Source organism: Cavia porcellus, unplaced genomic scaffold, assembly GCF_034190915.1.
Source record: "Cavia porcellus strain 051 isolate PalLab524CR breed Dunkin Hartley unplaced genomic scaffold, mCavPor4.1 scaffold_28, whole genome shotgun sequence".
NCBI lineage: Eukaryota > Metazoa > Chordata > Mammalia > Rodentia > Caviidae > Cavia > Cavia porcellus.
This window is the reverse complement of record NW_026947511.1, coordinates 41,335,421-41,356,504: the sequence shown is the minus strand read 5'-3', so window position 1 is coordinate 41,356,504 and position 21,084 is coordinate 41,335,421. Positions and strand designations below refer to the sequence as shown.

Genomic DNA, 21,084 nt, shown 5'->3' with positions numbered 1-21,084 from the left:
TGCGCCTCACCTGCAAAATGGCCAGCAGAGCCATCAGCATGAAGTGACAAACCAGCCAAGTGGCTGGTACATGTTCATCACGGAACAAACGGCAACGTACGAGGTGTGGTGGGAAAAAATACGACTGTTGAAATTAAAAACGTAGCTGGGTTTGTGGGACACCCCTGTAGTCCCAGCACTAGGGAGGCTGAGGCAGGAAGATCACTGTGAATTCAAGGCCGGCCTGCACTACATAGCATGACCCTGTCTCAAAAAAAAAAAAAAAAAGTATCACAATAAAAGCCACATTGCCATGGACCCTGAGGACACCCTCCCTGCCTTCAAACACACCCATGCTGTGGGCCTTGCCACTTGCTGAAGCAGCTCTGAAGTCCTCTTTCCTGAGTGCCCTGGCAGCCTGAAAGTCCTGAGTGGATGCAAAACATTGATCTTTCATTGTTTCTTGCCATTGGGGAAGAACAAGAGGCCACATGGTGGCCAATGCGGCCAATAAAGGGAACAAGGACACAGTGCTAGGTTTTTACAACTTGGCTATCTTTGTGCATCAGGAATTGAACTCAGGACCTTGTGCTTGCCAGGCAGGCGCTGTGCCGCTGAGCTATGTCTGTTGGATGGCACACAGCGGCAGCAACATTCCTATTTTGGTTACTCACACCTCATAAAGACACTCAGGAAAGTAACAAGATCTTTTTGTGCCTCAGTTTCCTCTTCTGTAAAACAGAGCTAACAAACCGGGCACAGTGGCACGTATCTGTAGTCCCAGAACTTGCAGGCTGTGGAAGGAGCATCACTGTCAGTTCGAGGCCAGCTTGGGATACATAGTGAGTTCAAGGCCAGCCTGGACTACATAGAGAGATCCTGTCTCAAAAACAACAATACAAACAAGCAAAACAAGACAAAACAGAGCCGACAAAGCCATCCACCTCTTAGGGTTCCCTCGAAGACAAAACAAGCTGAGGTGGCCGCCTTAGCTGTCATCTGATTCCCACTGCCCCTGCCAGTTGCCAGGCGGCTGGAAAGGTCACTGTGATATCCAAATAAATGACCCGGGGCTGGGTGTAGCTCAGTGTACATCATGTATTTAGCCTCCTTGAAGCCCCGGGTTTGATCACTAGCACCACACAAAAAAGAAATAACCGAAGTGCATGGAAGTCCTCCCAAACTTCACACCTAGATGTGGGGAAGGCTTCTGCAGGACCTAAGCATGCCCATCACTCCGGCCCAGTACAGACCTGGACCGGGAGCTGTCACCACAGTACAAGGACTTGTGTCTACTGTCTCCTCAGAGAAAGGTGGGAGGGTGAGGCAGAAGAGACCCCTGCGGGGCCCCGGAAAGCCTTTCTCTCTGCCTCCCAGTATACCAGGCCTCAGTCCTCCGCGGAGCCTGGCGGGCTGCCCTGTCCATCTGCCCGAGGTGGCTCTCGGCCTTCAAGCGCCACCCTCTTCCCGCCCTCGCTCCAGGCAGGGTCCCCCCCTTCTTAGTCACAGGTACATCCGGAGGCGTCTTCTTTCTCCCCGTCCCGGCCTCTGCTCCTCGGGGCTTCCCCCTCTCAACCCAACCCCCGCCCCGCCCCCTCTATCCCTGTCATCGTCCCCCCTCCCCCCCCACCACGCATGTCCCCCGGCCAGGGCGGTGTCCTCGCTGTGCTGTTTACAAAATAATTCTGGCATCTGACGCCTGGACTTGGCGCTCGGGTTTTTCCTAGTGGATCAGCGGCCTCCAGTCCCGTCCTTCCCGCTCCGTGAGGTGCCCGACGTGGATTCCCCCTGTCTCTGCGGGGGCGGCGCGCCCGGGGTCTGGAGGTGACCAGTCAACCTAGCTCAGAGGGCCCCCCAACATCACCGGCCGGCGAGCTCCCCGGGTCCCACGCACTGGGACGAAAGCGGCGGGGCGGGCAGGGCCCAGATCAGACTCCGGCTAGGAACTCGGGGACCCCGGGCCACCCCCAACCCACAGGAGGGGGCAGTACCTCTGGGATCCGGAGGAAGGTGGGGTTCGCACAGTGCGCGCGGAGCCGCTCCGAGACCGAGGATCCTCTGGGGTCTCGGCGGGGCCCTTTCAGATCGCGGCCCCAGGCCCGCCCCACGTGCCGGTCTGTCCTTTCCCGAAGTTCGGTCCACGTGGTCTCTCGGCGGCCTGGCGACGGCTGCGCTGCGCCCGCTTTAGGCGGATTACGGTAGCGCGGAGTGGCGCCCCGCCCGCCCGCCGCTCCGCGCGCGCCCCGGCCCCGCCCCCGCCCGCGCGCCGCCTTCGCACCCGGCTCAGTCGCAGCCCGCGGAGTCCGGAGCCGGCCGCCCTGCAGCCCGGAGCGAGCGGCGGCGGCCGGGACGGAGCCCAGCGCGCCAGGAGGGCGCGGCGCGGCGGGGAGGAGCCCGGGCCGGACCGGGGGCGGAGACGCCAGGGTCCCGGAGGCCGGAGCAGCGCGAGCCGGGGCGCGCCGAGCTCCGCCGGGGCGCGCCGAGCTCCGCCGAGGCGCCCGCGATGGCCCGGCGCGGCTAGGGCGCGCGGCGCGGGGAGGACGCCAGGGCGCGGCGGGGCGGGCGGCGACCCGAGCGAGCCCCATGCCCCGCGCGGGCTGAGCCGGGCCCGACAGGTAGGTGGCGGCGCGCGGAGACGCGTGGGGGCTGGGCCGGCGGCCGCTCCAACTCCGGCTGGCTCGCGGCGCACTTTGTGTTTGCAAACTGCCCCGCGCGGCCGGGAGGAGCGGCCGGGAGCAACCGGGCCTGGGCCGCCACACTTTGTTCCACTCGGGCCGGGCGGGGACCGGCGTGCCGATCCCGGGAACCCACGAGCCCCCGGGGACCCCGGCCCGCGCCGCCGAAGAACAGGTGGGGGCCGCGGGGGGGGCGACGTGAGGTCGAGGGGTGCTGGAGAGGCCACCCCGGCCCGCCCTCGCCGGGACTCGGGCTCCGCCCCTCCCGGCCTCGCCTGCGGGAACGGGGTGTAGGGGGCGCGAACCCCCCCCACCCCGAGTCAGACAAAGAATGCGTCCCGGCCCGGACTTTCCCGAGCCGGGAAGGGAAGTGAGGAAGTGGGCGCCCCGCTCCCATTTGCGGGACTCCCCGAGGCACGCCGGAGACGGGTGGGGGGGCGGAACCGCAGTGCCACCCGCGCGTCGCCGGGGTGAGGAGGAGGCTCGGGCTGAGAGCGAGCCCGGCCGCGCGGAGAGTGGTCAGCCTCTTCTCTCGCCCCGCGTTCAGAGCCGACACGGAGCGGAAAACTTCTTAGGGACTTGGAGCGCCTGGAAACGGCCCAGTGGTTTTCGTTCGCCCGAGCGCGAGGGTGGGGACCGACCCAGGCGCCTCTGCGCGCCCCATCTGGGGAAACCTCGCGCCCCACCGCGTAGCGGGGGTCACAGAGGGCAGCAGCGGGGCCTGATCTCACTGCGGAAGGGGTTCCCGAATGATCCAGCAGGATCCCTGCTTCCGGGGCCGAGGACTCTGTGTCTCCTTCCCCCCAACACTTCTGGGACCCGCGCGTGGCCACCCACCCCACCCCCACCCCCGCGGCCCGGGCCGCGCGCGCTCCGCTCGGAAGCTGAACAAACTTTGCGCTGCGCCCGGGCCCAGCCGCGGCGCTGGAATGCGGGGCGCCCCGGAAAAGGATCGTGTGATTTCGCGGGATGCGGATTCTGAGGCTGAGGCCCTGACGCCGGCAGATTCCCTCGCTGCCCCAGCTGGGTCGACCTCAGGCACTCATCCGCGCCCCACCACTGACTCAGACTGGGAGGATGAGAGCAGGGAGTTCACGAGGTCCGAGCGCCCCTCCTTTGCGCCCCTGGCCTGTCTCCTCCCGGCCCGGCCCGGCCCGGCCCGGCGGGTTCTCTTGTGCGCTGGGCACCTGATGTCCCAGGTCCCTGGGAATTCCCCCGTGTCCTTGCCCGGCGATCGAGGCGTCCTGACCTGGGGTCTAGGGCAGGGCAGAGGGCCCAAGGAGCAAACCAAAGTCGGAAGCCCCGTTTCTTGTGGGTTCCGGAGAAAGCCCAGGAGCGTTTTGGCCAATGCGGGATTTTTCCCCGAAGTTAAGCATCTCGCCCTGTTCACAGCCTCTGCTTGGAGACTGGAATTGGGGCCCGGACACTGTGGAGACGCAGTTGCCTCCTTCCACTGAGTGCCCCCTGGTCCGACGGAGGAAGGGGGAGCAGCCCGGCCAAGGCTGCGGGAGGATCGGTGCGCCCTGCCGTCCCGCCCGTCCCTGAAGGTCGCCTTCCCCGGAGAACTCAACTGATAACCGTCCTGGCTTCCCTGTCCCGGCTTCCCTGCCCCGGTGGCCCTGGCATTTGAAGACTAAGCGAGCCTCTGGCCCTGGGAACCTGGCCTGCCCGGTGGAAAACCACACCGCTGTGGGGGAAATGGCAGCCGTCCCCCCCCCCCCCCACTTGAGAAACTTTGTTTCGCCCCGGGCTTGGGGAGCTCAGAGTGACTGTTGGTGCCTAGGCCCCTCCCTGGCTCCCGCGGAGCCCTCAAGTCTAGTTCTCTCTTAAGAGTGTGTGTTGGGGGCTGGGCATCTGGCGCTGCTCCCCCACTCTCCCAGGCCCTCAAGGAGGTCAGAATCTCCCTACTCTCAGGCCCCTGCTTTCCCTGGGGAACCAGCCTTGGCGCTAAGTTGGGGGACACCACCAGAACTAGTTTCAGCTGTTAAGGCCCCTGGGTGGGTGGGGTTTTCTGTCCCAGGCAGGTTTCCCAGAATTCTGGAGTTGGGGAGCCCCTTGACCCTGAGAAGGAAAGCCTGACACCTGTAGCTGAAATACCAGCGCCAGGGCTGGCTGAGTCCAGCTCGACGAGGGACCTGCCCGGTTCTTCTGGTGGAGGTGCCCACCTCACACCTGACACCCTAGACTGAAGGCAGGTGGGGCCCCTTCTTAGAGCCAGGAATGTGCATATCCCACTGCATCCCACTCTAAACCCATCTCTTCCTCAGGGAGAGAGAAGCAGGCCATTGGGGTGGGGGGCTTTCCTCTGAGCCTCAAGTGCTTGCAGAGTGCCAGCTTTGCCGGACAGATTCCAGGCTGGGTTCTGGGGAACCCAAGTGATAAAAGCTGGAGCAGGGGCATCAGGGAGGAGCATTTTACAGGAGGGGTGTAAGGTGTCAGGGAAGGGGAGGGACGTCTCCCCAGGGACCCCCTGCTCCTGCCTTCCCTGTGTCTTAACCTTCTGCTGCACCACTGCCTTGGCAGTTTTCTGGGCAGTGCCCTGTCTCTGCGGCCCCCATGCCAAGTGGACACAGTAGCCCTACCTTTCTCATAGCCCGAACCAGATGAAAGACCGATGTCTCCCATCCAGAGTACTCTCCCTGTCACTACCCTGAGGTCACCTCGCTGGCCCAGCTTCCCTAGGCCAAGAGTGGTTTTCATCAGGACACTGTGGCTCGACGCTGGCTGAGCTGACTTCCTCGGACTTGGTTCTGGAATCCGGAACCCGGGGCATGGAAGCCAGGCCTCCCCAGGGCAGAACACTGATCAGTGGAAAAGGCTTTGGAACTTGGCAGTAGAGATGGGTGTCTCGGGGGAACTTAATTAAGCTTCTCAAACCTCAATTTTCTCAGGTTGTAAAGTAGGTCAGTAATACCCGGCGTCGAGCATCCGCTTGGGAGTTGAGTGGGAGGTGGAGCCTCAGTCCAGGGGTGGCTTTTAAAAATTAGCAGTGGATGACCAGCGCTGTCAGGCCGCTTCCTGGGCCGAATATGGGAGCATTAACCTTTGTTCTGTGTGCTGGAAAATCAAGCCCAGAGAGAGGAGGTGACTCGTCCATGGTCACATAGCTGCAGAGGAGTGGAGCTGAAACTAAAAAGTGGGGCTCCTGGGCCGGGGGTTTAACTCAGCAGCGTAAGCGCCTGCTTGACAAATTCGAGGTCGTGAGTTCAATCCCTGGCACCAAAAAAAAAAAAAAAGTGGGGCTCCTACTTCTCCTATGACAGGGAGAGAGGAGGTTGGGGAGAGGAGTGTCACTTCCCCGCCTCATCTCCTTCCTTTGTCCTGCATGCACCCCACAGTGTCCCCAGGCCTGCTGAGGTGCTCAGGGAGGAAGAATTTAGTGGAACGTAGAGGATAGATGGCCAGAACCCCTCCTTCAGAAAGGGAGAGTCCTAGCGTTCCCCTCTGGAACCTGCCACGGAACCCAGTGAGTTGTGGGTTCTCTGACTGCCTCCTTCCCCGGACTCTCCATGAAGCACTGTGCACCTTCGCCCACCGCCCCTCCCTGCAACCCTTCCAAGCTGTGATCTCTGCAGAAACTTGCTAGTCTGTAGGGCCCCTGGGAGACGCTGCCCCTGGGCCTCAGCAGCCTGGACGCAGGCACACTGGGAAGCAGGGCTTTTGCACACAAGGTGCACACTGCAGGGGGTCACAGGGTGTTGGGACCTCAGAGGTCAGAGCCTGCAGTGTCACCCAGCAGGCCTGGATCTTCCCTTGCCGTGGGCCCTGGTTCTTGGGCCCTCCTCCCCGGGGGCCAGCATCTTTTCTTGACTCTCTTCCTCCTTGGAAGTCCTGTGCCTTACTTCTTCCCAGCCAATCCCAGCTGCTCTGTCCAATTCCAGGGTCTCCTTGAAAACTGGGTCCCTGGGTGGTGCCGGGTAGAGGGAAGGGGTGTTTCCCACTGGACTGGGTTCTGATGGCACTGGACTTGGGTTACCAGATAGGAGCCAACAACGCAGGGTCAGACCCTGGGGGGCTGGAAGTGACCCACCATTCTGCCTGGCAGAGGAGGGTGAAATGGTGATCATTTGAGGGAAGGGCGGCCTGGAGAAAGGAGCCGGGATGCCTACCTGTTTGTGTCTGCTTGCTCTCCAGATGCCAGAGCCCCTACTGCGTGCAGGGACAGCTGGAGGGACCCAGAAAAGGTCAGATACGAGGTGGCTCATATGAGGTCAGATACAAGGGCGCCCACTTTTCTAGAAGGCTTCTAGGAGACCCAGGCTTAAACAAAATGCAGCAGAAGAGGAGAATAGTGTCTTCTCTCTTGCCTCACGGGGTTGCCCAGGGCTCTAGGAAGGCAAATGGATGGCTGTGGGGACCTTGTGGGGAAAAAGCATCAAGACTGCAGGAGGCCAGACAGGAGGCCGGCCAGCAGCAGCCACTCTAAGCTTGGAGGAGCCTCCAGAGCTGAGCCCAGGGCTTCTCCAGGCCTCCCACCTCTGGCTCAGAGCCGGAGGCCTCCGGAGTGGGGCTGCGTTTCCACTGGCAAACCTTCCTTCACGAAGCCGCGGGATTTGCGCACAGAGCCAGGGCCACCACCGCCTCCCATCTGCACAGGTTGCCGCCAGCTCCTTAAGGCCTGAGATCCCAGCTAGGGGATGGGTTTGGCCCTCGAAGGAGCACCCAGAAAATGTGTACACTACTGTCTGGCTCTGACAGGTCTAGGGGGCGGGGCAGCTCAGGCCGCTGGGCCTTTTTCCAGCCCAGAGGCCTGTGCCCAGGTGCACTGTGCGGGGCGCTGCTCCCGCCATCCCAGTTCTGCACTCTGGCCTCCCGGAATGCCTCAGTGCATCCTCATCCTCTCCTGTCTTGATTCCTGCAGCCACCCAGCCTTCCCAAAAGGGGTGCTGTGGAGCCCACGCCCGGGCCCCTGTGACCCACACAAGTCTCCTCCTTGCCAATTAGGCAGCCCAGGCTGATTAAAAGGGGTGCCGTCCGCCCCCTCCCACCTGATCCCCATCGACGAGGTTTCTCTTCATCAGAATCTCACATCCTCCAGAAATTAATTTGATGCCTCTTGTTATCAATTAATTGAATCTCGTTGGGAGAGAGCTCCGCCAGGCGAGGCGGGCAGCAGCCTGGCCCTTGCTCCATGGGGTCCCCTCCCCCCAGGTCTCTCTGCTTTGGTTTTAATTTCATATGTTTTCAAAAATAAAACTGCCGTGGGCCCCTTTGCCAGTGTGGCCTGGATGGTTAACTGATGCTGGGTCCTGGCTGGGGTTCACGCTTTGCGAGGTGGTAGGGGACGGGGGTCTTTTGCTTCCCTGGGCCCTGCCCCTCTCTCCCTAGGTAAACAAAGTTCACCCTTTAGGAATTTGTCCCTGACCCATGTGCTTGGGGCCTACTGATGAAGTTGGAGAAGATTGGAGGAGAGAGGCCCCAGGACAGCAGACAGATGAGTCAGTGACCCCTTTTAGGTGTCATGAAGGAGCCGTTGCCCTGCCAAGGTTGGCCCATTAGGGAGAGGACAGATCATTCGGGAGGCTGAGGCAGGACGATTGCCTGCGTGTTCCAGGCCAGCCTAGACTAGTTCAAGGCCAGGCTGAACTCCGTAGTGAGACCCTGTCTCAAAACTGGAGGTCAGCGAACATAGTTACGGTCCCTTCCAGCTCTCTCAGCCAGGTTCCGAGCCTACAGGAATTAACCCTCAGCACTTCAGGACATTCCAAACCCTGGCTTGCCCCTTGCAGGTAAGAGCAGGGGAGAATGTTCTAGAAGAAACCCAGGAGGGCATTGTGGCAGGTGGAGCTAGATGATCTCCAAATCCAGAGCGAGGTGTGGTGCTTTGCAGTCCCTCCTCCCAATCTCCACGGCAGCCCCGAGAGTTTCCTCAGGCCCTGAGAAGTGCGATGCCTGTTTGGCAGGTGGAGGCCCCGAACCCCGATAGGCGGTCTGACTTAGCCGGGTCGCACAGTTAACTGGGGAATGCTAGCCTGAAAGTCTGGGGTCACACATGGCCTAATTTCAGCCCTGCAGAGGTCTGTTCATCTCCATGAATTTCACATCAGAATCCTGGTCAGGCCTGACCTGCGCACCTGTGGGAGGGGTGGGGCTCCTTGTCCAGCCTCCCTGCAGGTGACCAGCTGGCCCAAGGGCATCCTGGTGGGCAGCTCTGAGATCCAGCTGCCCTCGGCACTCCCCATGGAGGGGCTGGGTCTGAGAAACCACAGAGCCTTGCCCCACAAGGGCTCAACAAGCCCCTGGAAGGACGCGGTGACCCAAATCGAATTCCCACACTGCTGCTTGGGATCTGATGGGGTGGAGACTTCTTTTTCCTTGCTTTTTCCCAGAGGGCAGAGGAGCTCAGAAGGCCCCTGTCTCCAGGAGCCTGTTCCCAGCGGCACCCCCCACCCCTGCCAAGGGAGCCCCTCTCTGAAAGTCGGGGTCTTCTGCTCCATCTGTGATACTCACCTTGTCCGGGGAAGAAGAGCTTTCTTCTAAGAATTTTTACCACCAGTGGGGCGCAGCCCGCTGGGGGCACTGTCTGCAGCCATCTCCACACAGGAAGCCTGAGGGCCCTAAATCCTTGCACTCCTGACCTGGTGTCCGAGACCCCTGAGAAGTCGCATCTACACCTCAGCTGGGGAGCCAAGGCTGGCTTGCGGGGTGCTGCCAGAAGCGGGCTGCAGATGTCCGTTCAAGCCCTAAGCTCGGTGCCCCCGTGCCTTACCCTCGGGCCCCCCACGTACCACGTCACTATTTAATTAGCCATCTCTGATTAACCAAACTTGGCATTCGCTCCTCTTGCCCTCATCCTTCCCAGCTCCGAATCAATGGCTTTGATATGCTAATTAGGGAGTAATTTAATTTCAAAAGGCCGCAATTAACAAGGGTGTTGTGGACATGCTGTAGTTAAGCGGAGTAATCTAATTTGCATTAGTAACAAGCAGGGACTAATTAGAAGCTTAATTAGACACTTAGATGGCTCTTATGTTTACTTTCTTAATGAGATGGAGTGGGATCTTCGCTTTCTCTCTCTTTGTGGCTCCTGCCCCTTTCGGCCCTGGCTGTAGGTGGAGTATGGAGAGGCCTGGATGCCTGGCCTGGAGGGGGGAATATTTGGGTCTGGAGGAGGGGAAGATTCCGCCCTCCACCCAGAGAGACTGAGCCCTGGGCCTTGACCGTAGTCAGGTGGGACTCAAAAGATCCAGGCGACCTTGGCAAGGTACTTGGCATCCTTGAAGACAGAAAGGAGAGACGGGGTTGGGGCAGGGCTTTCTGGGAGCCAGAGAAGTTGCCAGAAATTGTACACCGAGGAGCTGTTTCTGCCTTGTGAGCTTGCTTAGAAGCCACTTCCTCCAGGTGGCCTACCCAGATGGCCCCCATGCCTGTGGGTGCCCATGGCCTCCAGCATAATATGTGTATAATGGTGTGTGTGTGTGTGTATTGTGTGGGGCAGAGGTCCCTAACCCTGGCAGCATGTAGAGCTCCACATTCTTAGGGAAACTTTGGGCCTCATCCTCTGAGTCTGGCTGTCCAGGCCTGGCCTGCGGCCGTGGAGTTGGAATCTAAGGCCCCAGGGCTGCTTTGCATTGGAAAGCTGGCTTTCCCAGCCTGTCTCTGTCTTTCTCCTCTGCCAGGATGTAAGTCTTTGAAAGCCAGTTGTGTTTCATTCCCCTCCACGTGTGCAGGCCTCGGTACCCTCTGTGTGCAGGGGTGACAGGCCAAGCTCCTCAGTGAGCCCACAAGAATGTCACAGTCTCTGTAGTGTTGGCTTTTTTGTTTTAGTCTCTCTTTCTGGCCGTACTGGGGACTGAACTCAGGGCCTTTGCACTGAGCTACATTCCCAGTCCTTTTCATGATTTATCTTTGAGATAGGGCCTCAGTATAGTTCAGGATGGGCTTGAATTCACTATGTAGCCCAGGCTGCCTGAAATCACGGTGACTTTCCTGCCCCAGCCTCCCAAGCGCATGCATTGCCATACCTGATTTAGTGTTGGGTTTTGACAACCTGTGAAAATCTGGAGAAGTGGAGGAGAATGGCGGGAACTCACACAGTGGTACATCTTCATCTTCTTCTTCTTCTTCTTTTTTTTTTATTTATTTATTTTTTTTTTTTTTTTGTCTTTTTCCTTTTTATTGGTACCGGGGATTGAACTCACGACTGCCTGCTTGCAAGGCAGGCGCTTATGCCGCTGAGCTAAATCCCCAGCCCCAGTGGTACATCTTCTGAGGCACAGGGTCATTGACAGAGAGAGGGCAAAACTGGTACAGATTTTATGGACATTAGTTAAATCAAGAGGCTGGATGGGTGTGGTGGTACACACCTGTAATCCCAGCAGTTGGGAGGCTGAGGCAGCACGGCTGCCACAAATTTCACGTCAGCGTGGACTACATTGTGAGTTTGAGACCAACCTGGACCATGAGACCTTGTCTCAAAAATGTAACAGGTTGAGGGAAGGCTTAAAAATCTGCAATTTGCCTGGTGTGGTGGTGCGTACCTAATACTTAGGAAGCGGAGGCCGGAGGATTGTGAGTTCAAGGCCAACCTGGACTACATGGCAAGGTGTGGCCTCAGAACCACGATAGATGATGTTCAGTTTGTAAGTGAACCAAATAGTGACAGATGTGGGGTCCTGTTCTCAAACAAGATGTGGTCTGCAAGGTCATGGTAAGAAAGGGTCGTGGTATACATGGAATTTGGGAACTCGTAGCCAGCTGTGCAGCAGTGGTTTCTCCAGATGTGTGATGCCCAGGGAAATGCTTATGATAGGAAATGGGAAATGGAAGAATAAAAAAATCAAACCATGAGGACCCCACTTTCATCTTTTAAAAATACAGAAATAGAAGGAGAGAAAGAGATTAGGAGTAAGGCTGAAGGACAAAAAAGGTGGTGCAAACTTTGGGAAAGCGGTGAAGAAGACAGGGAAAGATAGAAGAAATAAAAACAGGACCAGAACAGCAGCAGCACAAGAACTAGAACCCTTGTTCGCGGTCATGTAAACACAGGAACAAACAAACAATCTAAATACCAAGAACAAGTGGGAAAAAGAATTTTTTAAATGTCCACTCCAAGGCCTGTCTCAGCTGTCACTGGTGGACAGCAGATGGAGTCCAGAGCAAGCTGGTTAATCCCCGCGGGCCAGCTGTAGCTTTGAGGCAGGGCAGCGGGTAATCCGGCAAGCCCGCGCCTTCAGGCTGCAGGCCGCTTCTGGCCACGAGGCTGGAACCTGATGTGTTCAGCCTGTGACACTGTGAGTCCTGCCGGCTCGAACTTGGCTCCCTGACCTCACCCTGGCACTGGGAGCCGCTAGATGGAGCCAGCCCGAAGCTGCTCTGGGTTCTGGGTTCAGTTGGCCCCTCTCCAAGCTGGTTACCAGCCAATCGCTCTCTCCTGATGGACATCTGAACCCGAAAAGCTCACCAGCTACTGTGGCCCACTGCGTCCAGTGCTGTGTCCCACTGGTGCATTTCCCCGTGGAGGCCCCTGGGGTCACCAGTGGTCACTGTGGCTCTGCAGGCTCCAGCCAACTCTGCAGTGAGGCAGGGCTGGGGCGGGGAGCACCGCCTGTCCCCTCCTGTCCTTCGTTGAGGCTCTTTGCTCTCACCAGGGCTTCGAGTCCTTCCTGGCTCCCAGGGACCTACTGGCCTCCTTTTTCCTTTCCCCACATTGCTGTCTTCCGGAGTCTGGACCCCAAATCTCAGAGAGGCGCTTTCTCTTGCTTAGCTCTCCACCATCTTCCCAGAAGCCTGTTTCACTTTGTAAAGGTTTATATGGGAGCCAGGGTGGGTGGTGCACATCCGTAACCCCAAGTACATGGGGGAGAGAGGCAGGAGAATCGAAAACTTGAGGCCAGCTTGGGCAACCTAGTGAGGTCCTGTCTCAAAATAAAAGTTTTAAAAAGAACTTGGGGTGTACTCCGTGGTAGAGGATTTGCCCAGGATGAACAAGGTTCTGGGTTCAACCCCAGTACCACAAAGAAACACTAAATAAATAAATAGTGTGCCAAAAGAGAGTGGAGAGAGTATTCTTTATTGTGTTCTTAAACCTTTTTTTCCTCAAAAAGTTTTACCAAGATATATCTGTGTGTGTGTGTGTATGTGAGAGAGAGAGAGAGAGAGAGAGAGAGAGAGAGAGAGAGAGAGAGAGATTGATTTTGGGGACTGAATCCAGAGCCTTTGCCCTACATCCCCGTGCACCCTTTTTATTTTTTAGTTTGAGGCAGAATCTCAGTACTCTAAGTTGGTAATTTGTCTAGTCAGGGCTTGAACTTTTGATCTTCCTGCCTCAGCCTCCCAGAGTGCTAGGATCGTAGGCAGGTGCCACCACTCCCATCTGAAATGTCCGTTGCTTTTAAGATTTGGTAATAAAGTTGAGACTTTGGGGAGGGAGCCTGGAACAGATGACGGGAACCAACACAGTTGCGCTCCCTGACAGTGAACACTAAGAGAGGGCATCTACTGGTCCCTGCACTGGGGAGAACAGGGAATTCTTAGGGTGTCTCATTCCATTTAGGGCGACACTGCAGGGAAAAGCCGGGGTGCCATCTCTGACCCATACTAGGGAGTCCTAGGGCTTGGGGAGGCCAGAGGATTAAGGTGAGTCACGGTTTTTGGCTGTCAGGGTTTTTTTTTTTGTTGTTGTTGTTTTTTTTTTTTTTTTGTCTTTTTCATTTTTACCGGTACCAGGGATCGAACTCATGACCGCCTGCTTGCAAGGCAGGTGCTTATGCCACTGAGCTAAATCCCCAGCCCCCAACTGTCAGGGTTTTTTGGTTGTTCTTTGGGACAGGATCTGATACGAAGTTCAGGCTAGACTTGAACTCAAGTCAATCTTCCTCCTGGCTCAGCCTCCTGAGTGCTGGGATCACAAGTGTGCATCTCCTTGGGTGGCCAGTTTTGAGGACATTTGTTTGTCTAGTTTGGGTTTTGGTACTGGGGGTCTCAAGAGTCTCTGTTAGGCAAGTATCCACCACGGAGCCACATCCCCCGGCCCCTGGGAGGGTTGGGCTTCTGGAATGCAGAGTCCCCTGTGACTGGGGAGAAACTCCTGGCCTGATCAGAAAGCCACTTAGTCATTGTCATCAAGTGACTCACAGCAGCCAGCTCTGGTTTCAGGTCCGGGAGCTGTAATGGTTTGGTTTGTTGGTGATGTTTTTCCTTTTTTCTATGTGGGAATCCAGTAAGGCCTCACATGCGCTATGCAAGCGCTGCCCCAGGCCCGCGAGCTTCCTGCTTTGCTGGGTCAAGGGAGGGGGCACGTCTGGAATCCAAACCCACTCAGGAGTTGGGGTGCAGTTGGGCTTCCCTGGCTGTCTCCATCACTCAGTGTGTCTGGTTTGGTGGCTCGGCCTGCGTGGAGGAAAGATTCATTGGCAGAGGCCCCGAATTGCAGGACTCAGGCTGGGGACCTCAGATGGGGGGCTCCACGTGACGAAGACCCTCAGAGCCCAGGGAGGGCTCAGCAGGGGGTGGCTTGCTGAGGAAGTAAGGCCTGGGCCCATGGTGACTGCTGCAGTGGTGCCCGGTCCTCCCCAGGTCACAGAAGCCCTGGGGGCAGGGTCAGAGCCACTTGGAATAGGGACAGTCAAGGCAGCTGAGATCTGATATCGGGGCAGCTGCAAAGGGAGGTGGGCAAAGAGAAGGAAAAGGAAGCCTGGTCGCCCGCTGTCCTGTGTGGCACCTAGCTGCGTGTCATGGTAGATGTCCTGGAAATGTGCCATTAAAAGACCTGCTGGGGACAAATCTGGGACTGGAGCAACCAGGATTCTGTGCTGAGTGCTGTTTACTCAGAAGGGACGCCCATCCCACCCTCCCTCTTTGGGGTTTTGTGGGTTTTTGTTTTTTGGTGCCAGGGATCAAACTCACGACCTTGCCCTAGCCAGCCAGGTCTTTTGCCACTGAGCTACATCCCTGGGCCCACTTCCCTCCCTACAACGTAGTCCCCACATGGGATAGAATTTATAGAATGTATCTAATTTGACTTAGGGACTTTGCTTTGTTTTGCAGTACTGAGGCTCTATCCCAGGGCTTGGCACTGAGCTACACCCCAGCCCTTTTTATTTTTTATTTTGAGGCAAGGTCTCACTTTGCCTCCCAGGCACCCAGGCCAGGCTTCAGTTTGCACTGTCTTGCCTCAGCTTCCCGGGGTGTACAGATGAGAGTTTTGTGCCACCACGCCCAGCTGGAGTGTAGCTGTTTATGCCTTTTGTCCTTTGCCACTCCTCATGGGTCCTTGCGGGCCAGAGGCAGGGGCCATGTCCTGTCCTGTTGGGGCCTGCATAGGTAGAGCCTGGCATACGCATGTAGGTGCTTAAACACTTACTTCACCCATGTGTGGATGAAAGGCTCACTGCTGGGGAAACACGCTCAGGGCCGGCCATTGGAGCAAAATGACTCTGTTTCTGACCAGACTCCCCTAGAGGCCACACTCTCTCAAAGGCAGATGTTAGATTCACTCCAAAAACAAGGCCGGGGCTAGGACTTCCCTTATGAGTGGTTGCCCCGGCCCAGTCTTGCCCCATAGCTCCTGAGCCCGCAGGCCCATTCATCACTTTCCCACAAGCCGAGCCTCGGTGCCTGGCTTAATCATGCCCCAAGTCCACGTTGAAAGAATGAGTGTCATTTGGAGATTGGTCTGCTACCTGTGGCCACTAGGAAGCTGATAATCCAAGTCAGCATTCAGAGCCAGGCGTGACAGCACATCCCTGTATTCCCAGCTCTGGGAGGCTGAGGCAGGAGGATCACCGTCAGTTCAGGGCCAGCCTGGGCTACAATAGTGAGTTTAAAGGCCAGTCTGAACCACGGAGTGAGACCCTGTCTCAAACCAAACCAAAAATACCAAAGCCAGCATTCAGCGTGGGAGCCCAGGTACCTAGGACAGACAGCTCCCCAACAGCGGGGGACTTTTGAGAAATGCAAATTCTTAGGTTCCTTGCAGACCTGTTGAATTGGAAATGGGGGTGGGGTGTGGCAGGTGTGCAGTAACCAGCCTTCCAAGGGGTTCTGGCGTTTCAGGTTTGTGGTCCTCTGTCTGGTGTGCGAATGTGAGGCACTTTCCCCCCTCCTGTGCCACGTTATTATATTTGAAGAGGCTTTAACTGTTTTTTATTTATGCAATCTGCTTCCTCTTTTTTTTTTTTTTGGTACTAGAGATGGAACCCATCCCCCTGTCTCTTTATTTTTTATTTTAAAACGGGGGTGGGGTGGGGGAATCTCCCTAAATTGCCCAGGCTGGGCTTAGTTTTGCTATCCTCCTGCTTCAGCCTCCCAGAGTGCTGGAGTTACAGGCATGTGCCACCAGACCCGGTTTACAGCTACATGTAGTCCAGTTCTGCCCATCAGGCAGGGCAAAGTTGCAAGCTGGTGGCCAGAGTTGGGGTGGACCCAGAGTAGACTGTAGGTTTGCCAAGGGCTGGGGTAGTACAGGTGAGCCATGGTCAGTCCTGCCCCCTCCACGTGCTCCCTTAAGAGCTACCCCCACCCCGCCCCGCATGCACGTGCCGCCCCCACCCCCAGCCCTCATGGCTGGCCCCGCCTCCTGCCTCGGGGCGGGTAAACTCTGGGCATCCATCAGTCTGTTAATTGTACTAATTAGAGATCGCAGAGGTGTTAATTGGAAAGCCCTGGTATTGTGCCTGTTTGGGGAAGAAAACGTCAATAAAAATTAATTGATGAGTTGGCAGGGCGGGTGGTGCGGGTTCCAGGCGAGGCGCGGGGTGCGGTGGCCAATGTTACTGCTCAGATTAAGCGACTGTTAATTAAAAAGCCGCGGTAATTAATACTCCTGACGCCATATGGGCCCGTGGAGAGGCACAAAAGATTTCTCCACGTGTGGGGCTCCCCGTCTTTTCTCCTCTTCCCCCAAGCACTCCGAGGACGGTGGAACTGACCCTTCCGGACTGAGGGGAGGGGCAGGGCAGCGGACACTTTCGGAGGGTCACTTGCGCGTGCTTCGTCGCCAGGGGGAAGAGGGAGCACCCTGCAACCGCAGAGTCCCCCAGAGCGGAAGAGGCGGCTGCGGCTTTGACCCAACTTCCTTCCTTTCCACGTTGTCTGCGGGAGGCTGAGGGCCTGGCCAGGCCTCCTGGGTACCCTGGGTCCCCCTGGGGGAACGCTGCTCACAGGAGTCCCCACCCCAAAATAGCTCCGCCCCTATCACGGTAGGAGAGGGAGCTGGATGGGACGGGTGGCTTTGAGGACGAAAGCCCCGCCCTATCCTGGTCAATCCTGGAAAGACCTGGGACCCCGCCCTGTGAGCGAGGACAGTGACTCGCCCAAGGCCACCACGCTGAGAGTCTCTCCTGTGTGCCTGCCTAGCCTTTCCTGGCCGGGATGAGGGATGGCCGAGGGGCTCTTGCGCGCTGTGCTCTGGGTGGAGTGACCCGTGGGCCCTCAGTGGCTCCCAACAGCTTCCGAAGTCTACAAGCTGGGAGGATGGGAGACTGTGGCCCTAAACCTCGAGTCCAGCCCAGGCTGGCACCCTGAGCCTGCGCTCCCACAGTGCCGGGGACACCCCAGTCCCATCGCATACGCTGTGGTAGGGTGATAGGAAGTGACTGGCTGCTGGTAGGCTTAACTCTAGAAGGCAACTGTCCCAGGCAGGAGGAGTCGGAGTTGGCCAGGGAGTGGCAGCCAGGCCGGATTTCGGGGTAGGGTGGTGGTGGTTTGTGGGTGGGCAGGAGGTGCTGGATATGTGTCACCAGGGCCCCAGGAGGGGGCAGGCCAGGCCCCAGGAAGGGGGCAGAGCATGCCACATGGGAATTAATGCCATTCATACACCCTGCGGAAATGACTTTTCAAATGCATATAATCTCAAGCATGCAAATGAAGGCTTGCTTCATCCTTTTAATATGAATGATGGGCCCTTGAATAGCCATTACACGCCACATTGCAGCAATCGTGGTTCCCTGGGTGTTGCTCTGTGCCCCCCGACAGGGAGATGGGGAGGAAAGGGACACCTTGGTGTCCATCCCCTTTTTTTCTTCTTTTTCCAAATTTGCTGTCTGATCTACAACTTTACCATGTTCCTATAAATATCAGAAAGGGGACATTACCTTACTCCCAGGGAGGTAACTGCTGAAATTTCTTTGCTTTTTCTTGAGTGTCCTTACACCCTGGCACACTGGCCTTTGTCCCCAGAGGCCCAGGGGTCCTTCGCTCTCCAAGCAGCTGCCTTTGGATTCCGGGTGGCCACAGCTGCTCCCCAAGCCAGCAAGGCCAGGGCTGGGGGGAGAGAGCAGAGTGGCCGCTGTGTTCCCACCCCGTTCTGTCCCCGAGGCCCAGGTCAGGTGGGAGGGTTGGCTCCTGCAGCGCCTTGGGAGGCTGCTGAGCCTGTGCGGTGGCAGGTGGAGTACAGGGCCCGCTCCATCCATCATTCGAAGCTACTAGGCCCCAGGCTGACGTGGCCATTAAGGCCCCAGAGACCAAGTGCTCCATCTTTTCTGAGCATCACCCACGTCCTGCCCTCCCCTCCCCAGGACCCAAGGATGGAGGGGCAGTGAAGGGCAGGTGAGGAAGCCAGGGACACAGAAATTCACCAGTGTGAGGCACCCAGCAGGCCACCCAGTGTCCACTGGGACCAGGACAGTGGAATCAATGACAGGGTGTCCACCGGGTGTCCACCCTCAGCAGCTCTCGGTCCACTGTCCATGCCCCCCATTTCCCCTTCCTCTTTGCTTTCAACCAGGAGTCCAGTGGGGCAAAGGAAAGGAGAGGATGTGGGAGCCCCAGGAAGGAGCCTGGCTCTTCCTGCTGCTGGAGACTCCCAGGCCCCTGGCAGGGACAGGGTGATGCCTGGCTCCCTCGGCTTTGCTGGGCAGGTCAGGGACTTGTGAGCACCCTCGTTAGATTCAGAGAGCTGGAGAATGAGGCTGTGGGTGTCATACATACACCCACAAGGGGCCTCGTGGGTGCTGTTTCATGTCCTCCCTGCAGCACCCTAGGAGTCAGGGATTGAGTCCACGGAGGGATGAGGAGACTGGGATTTAGGAGGAGCCGAGGATCCTGGAGCAGGGTTTGGATAGCTCTGTGTGTCAGAGCCTCCAGCCTACACTCCGCAGGATGCTCAGCCAGTAGCCCTGCTGCCCCCGCCCTTGACCCTCATCTTCTGCTGGCCTTTCTGGGAAGCTGAGAGGCCCGATCTGAGCCCAGAGTTCAGGCTTCACTCCTGATTCTCATTTCTACTCTATTCCTTTGGTGCTGGGCTGGAACTCAGGGCTGGGTGCTCAGCCCTCTCCCTCTGAGTCTCACCCCTCGTCCCGTTCTCCCGTCTGCTCACGCCGGACAGGTACTGCTGGGCGTGACTCTGCCAGGAGGAACCCAGGGCCCATAAGCTGAGAGGAGGGAGGACAGGGCCCTGTTGGGGCCAGGTACCGGGCTGAGGGCTCAGAGTGGCAGGCGGAGTGCAGAGGCTTCACCCCCTCTGCATCTGCTGCTGCCCAGAGGGCCGGGCCAGGGGCAGCCATGGTTCCCTGAAAGAATAAGGTGGACTGGGACCTTCTGTTTGCTGGAGACCAGGCCCTCCCCAGAGAACAAACACAGGGTCCTGCTGATGTCCACTCCTCATCCTCATAACACTCTGGCCTGGGGCGAGAGGCCAGACAGGTGTAGGAGCCCCCGGGAGTTGTGTGGCAGGAGGGGAGGTACCCCTTATTCAGACCTGGGGATGTGACACTGGAGGGGTCCCAGGAAGTTGAGGGCAGGAAACGCCCAGAACTCAGCCCCTCCCTGTCTCCTCCTTCTCCAGGTCCCGCTGGAGCGACATGATGGTGGAATCTGCCTCGGAGACAATCAGGTCGGCTCCGTCTGGGCAGAACGGCGTGGGCAGCCTCTCTGGGCAGGCGGATGGCGGTGGCGGGACTGGGGCTGCAGGCACAGCCGCAGGCGGCCCGGGCAGGGACAACGCTGGCGGTAGGGACGCGGTGGCCAGTGCAGACAGCAACGGTGAGATGAGCCCTGCGGAGCTTCTACACTTTCAGCAGCAACAGGTAGGCGGCCTCGCCCTGCCTCAGCCCACAGCTCCTTTCCCTCACGCTGCAGGGCTTCCCTCCCTCTGTGCCTGCCTGTAGGTGGCCCTGAGCCTGGGGCAGTTAGAGATTAGCAGGCCTGGGGCTCTGAGTTCCCGAGCTTGGAGCAGGCCCTGAAATGTCCTGAGGACTGACAGGCGCCTCTCCACCCTGGTGCTGGCTGGGAAAAGCTAGATTAACAGGGCCAAGGGTGCATGTGTCCAGGGGAGCCTTCACTGTGTCTCAGAAAACTTGCCCGCCCCCGGGTCAGCGTGGTCCCTGATCCAAGCTGAAGAGCGATTTCACTTCCTGATTAAATTTCCCAGCACCAAGGCAAAGGCCAGGCCTGGAGGCAGAGATGGGCCTCTGTTCTGGACTCTGCTCCTGGAAATCATTGCTGGTGGCACTGGCCCTTGGAGCTTTGCTGGGGCCCTGGAAAAGGGGTCCTGCCTGGCCCTCCTCACCCACTGACCCATGCTGCCTCAGGGGTCACCCACAGGGTCTCATGCTTCCCTCCAAGCATAGACATGCTGGTCGGGTCTGTAGTCCCAGCCACTTGGTCAATCGCAAAAAAAAAAAAAAAAAAAAAAAAAAAAGCCAAGACACTGCTCCTGGGCTCCCAGCCACCACCCCAGCCTGTAAGCCTTTAACACTCCCCGGATCCAGAGGTCGGACAGCCGCTCGCTGGGCTCTGGAGCAGGAATGGGAGGAACCTGGTTAGCTCCCAGATGGCCCGCACCCCACAGCAGTGTGACCTTGGCCGAGTTGTGGGCCTCCCTGCACCCGGGCTGACTTGGCCCCAAAAGCATCAGGGCTGTGAGGATCAGTGCAGCCTGGGCGTGAGGGTCCCCCCCACCTCTACCCCCCCAACTTTTTTGGGTGGACATGGACAGTCTAGGAATGGGGCTTCTCACAGCCACCTCCCCTAGCCCGGCAGGAGAGGGAAGGGCCCGTCTTGGCCCTCAGGAGGGACTTTGGTGGTCTCTCCCAACCCCAACCCTCCCCAGTAGGTTCCCTGGGGAAGAGACCCAGAGTCTGTGCCCCCTGCTGGAGACAGAAGGTCAGAGGGCAGAATCCCAGCCTTCATCAAAATAACAACTGCACCCCACCCCACCGAGAGTACCTGAGCTCAGGGCCCCTCCCCTATGCCAGCAGAGCTCAGAAAAGTTTCAAGTGTGGCAGGAGGTGGAGGGGAGATGAAGCCAAAACTGGTGAGTTTCTTTTTAAAAAAAGACTGAAAGCAAAATAGGAACCCAGCTCTGGAGAAGCAGAGTGATGTTGGGGGGGGCGGGGGAGCGGCGGGACGGGCTGTACCGATCGGGTTTCTGGGTCCCACACTGCACACAAGCTCTGCCATCCACCCTGCACATTCCAGTTATTCCTGTTTGTTTTGGGGAATATCCCAAAGTCCTGGAAAATCCTATATCGGTTTCACAAATAAACCG

At 58.0% G+C, this 21,084-nt stretch overlaps 1 protein-coding gene across 2 annotated transcripts in view; it reads left to right on the top strand.

The window, feature by feature from the left end:
* Window positions 1–2,455: 2,455 nt before the first annotated feature.
* Window positions 2,456–21,084, top strand: part of Foxp4 (forkhead box P4) — a 41,944-nt gene continuing 23,315 nt past the window's right edge. For both annotated transcript variants that reach the window (XM_063238910.1, XM_063238909.1), the window contains exons 1-2: window positions 2,456–2,594; window positions 19,381–19,621. In XM_063238910.1, the coding sequence (XP_063094980.1) occupies window positions 19,397–19,621 (225 nt within the window). In that variant the 5' untranslated portion in view covers window positions 2,456–2,594; window positions 19,381–19,396. The remainder of the gene's footprint in view (window positions 2,595–19,380; window positions 19,622–21,084) is intronic.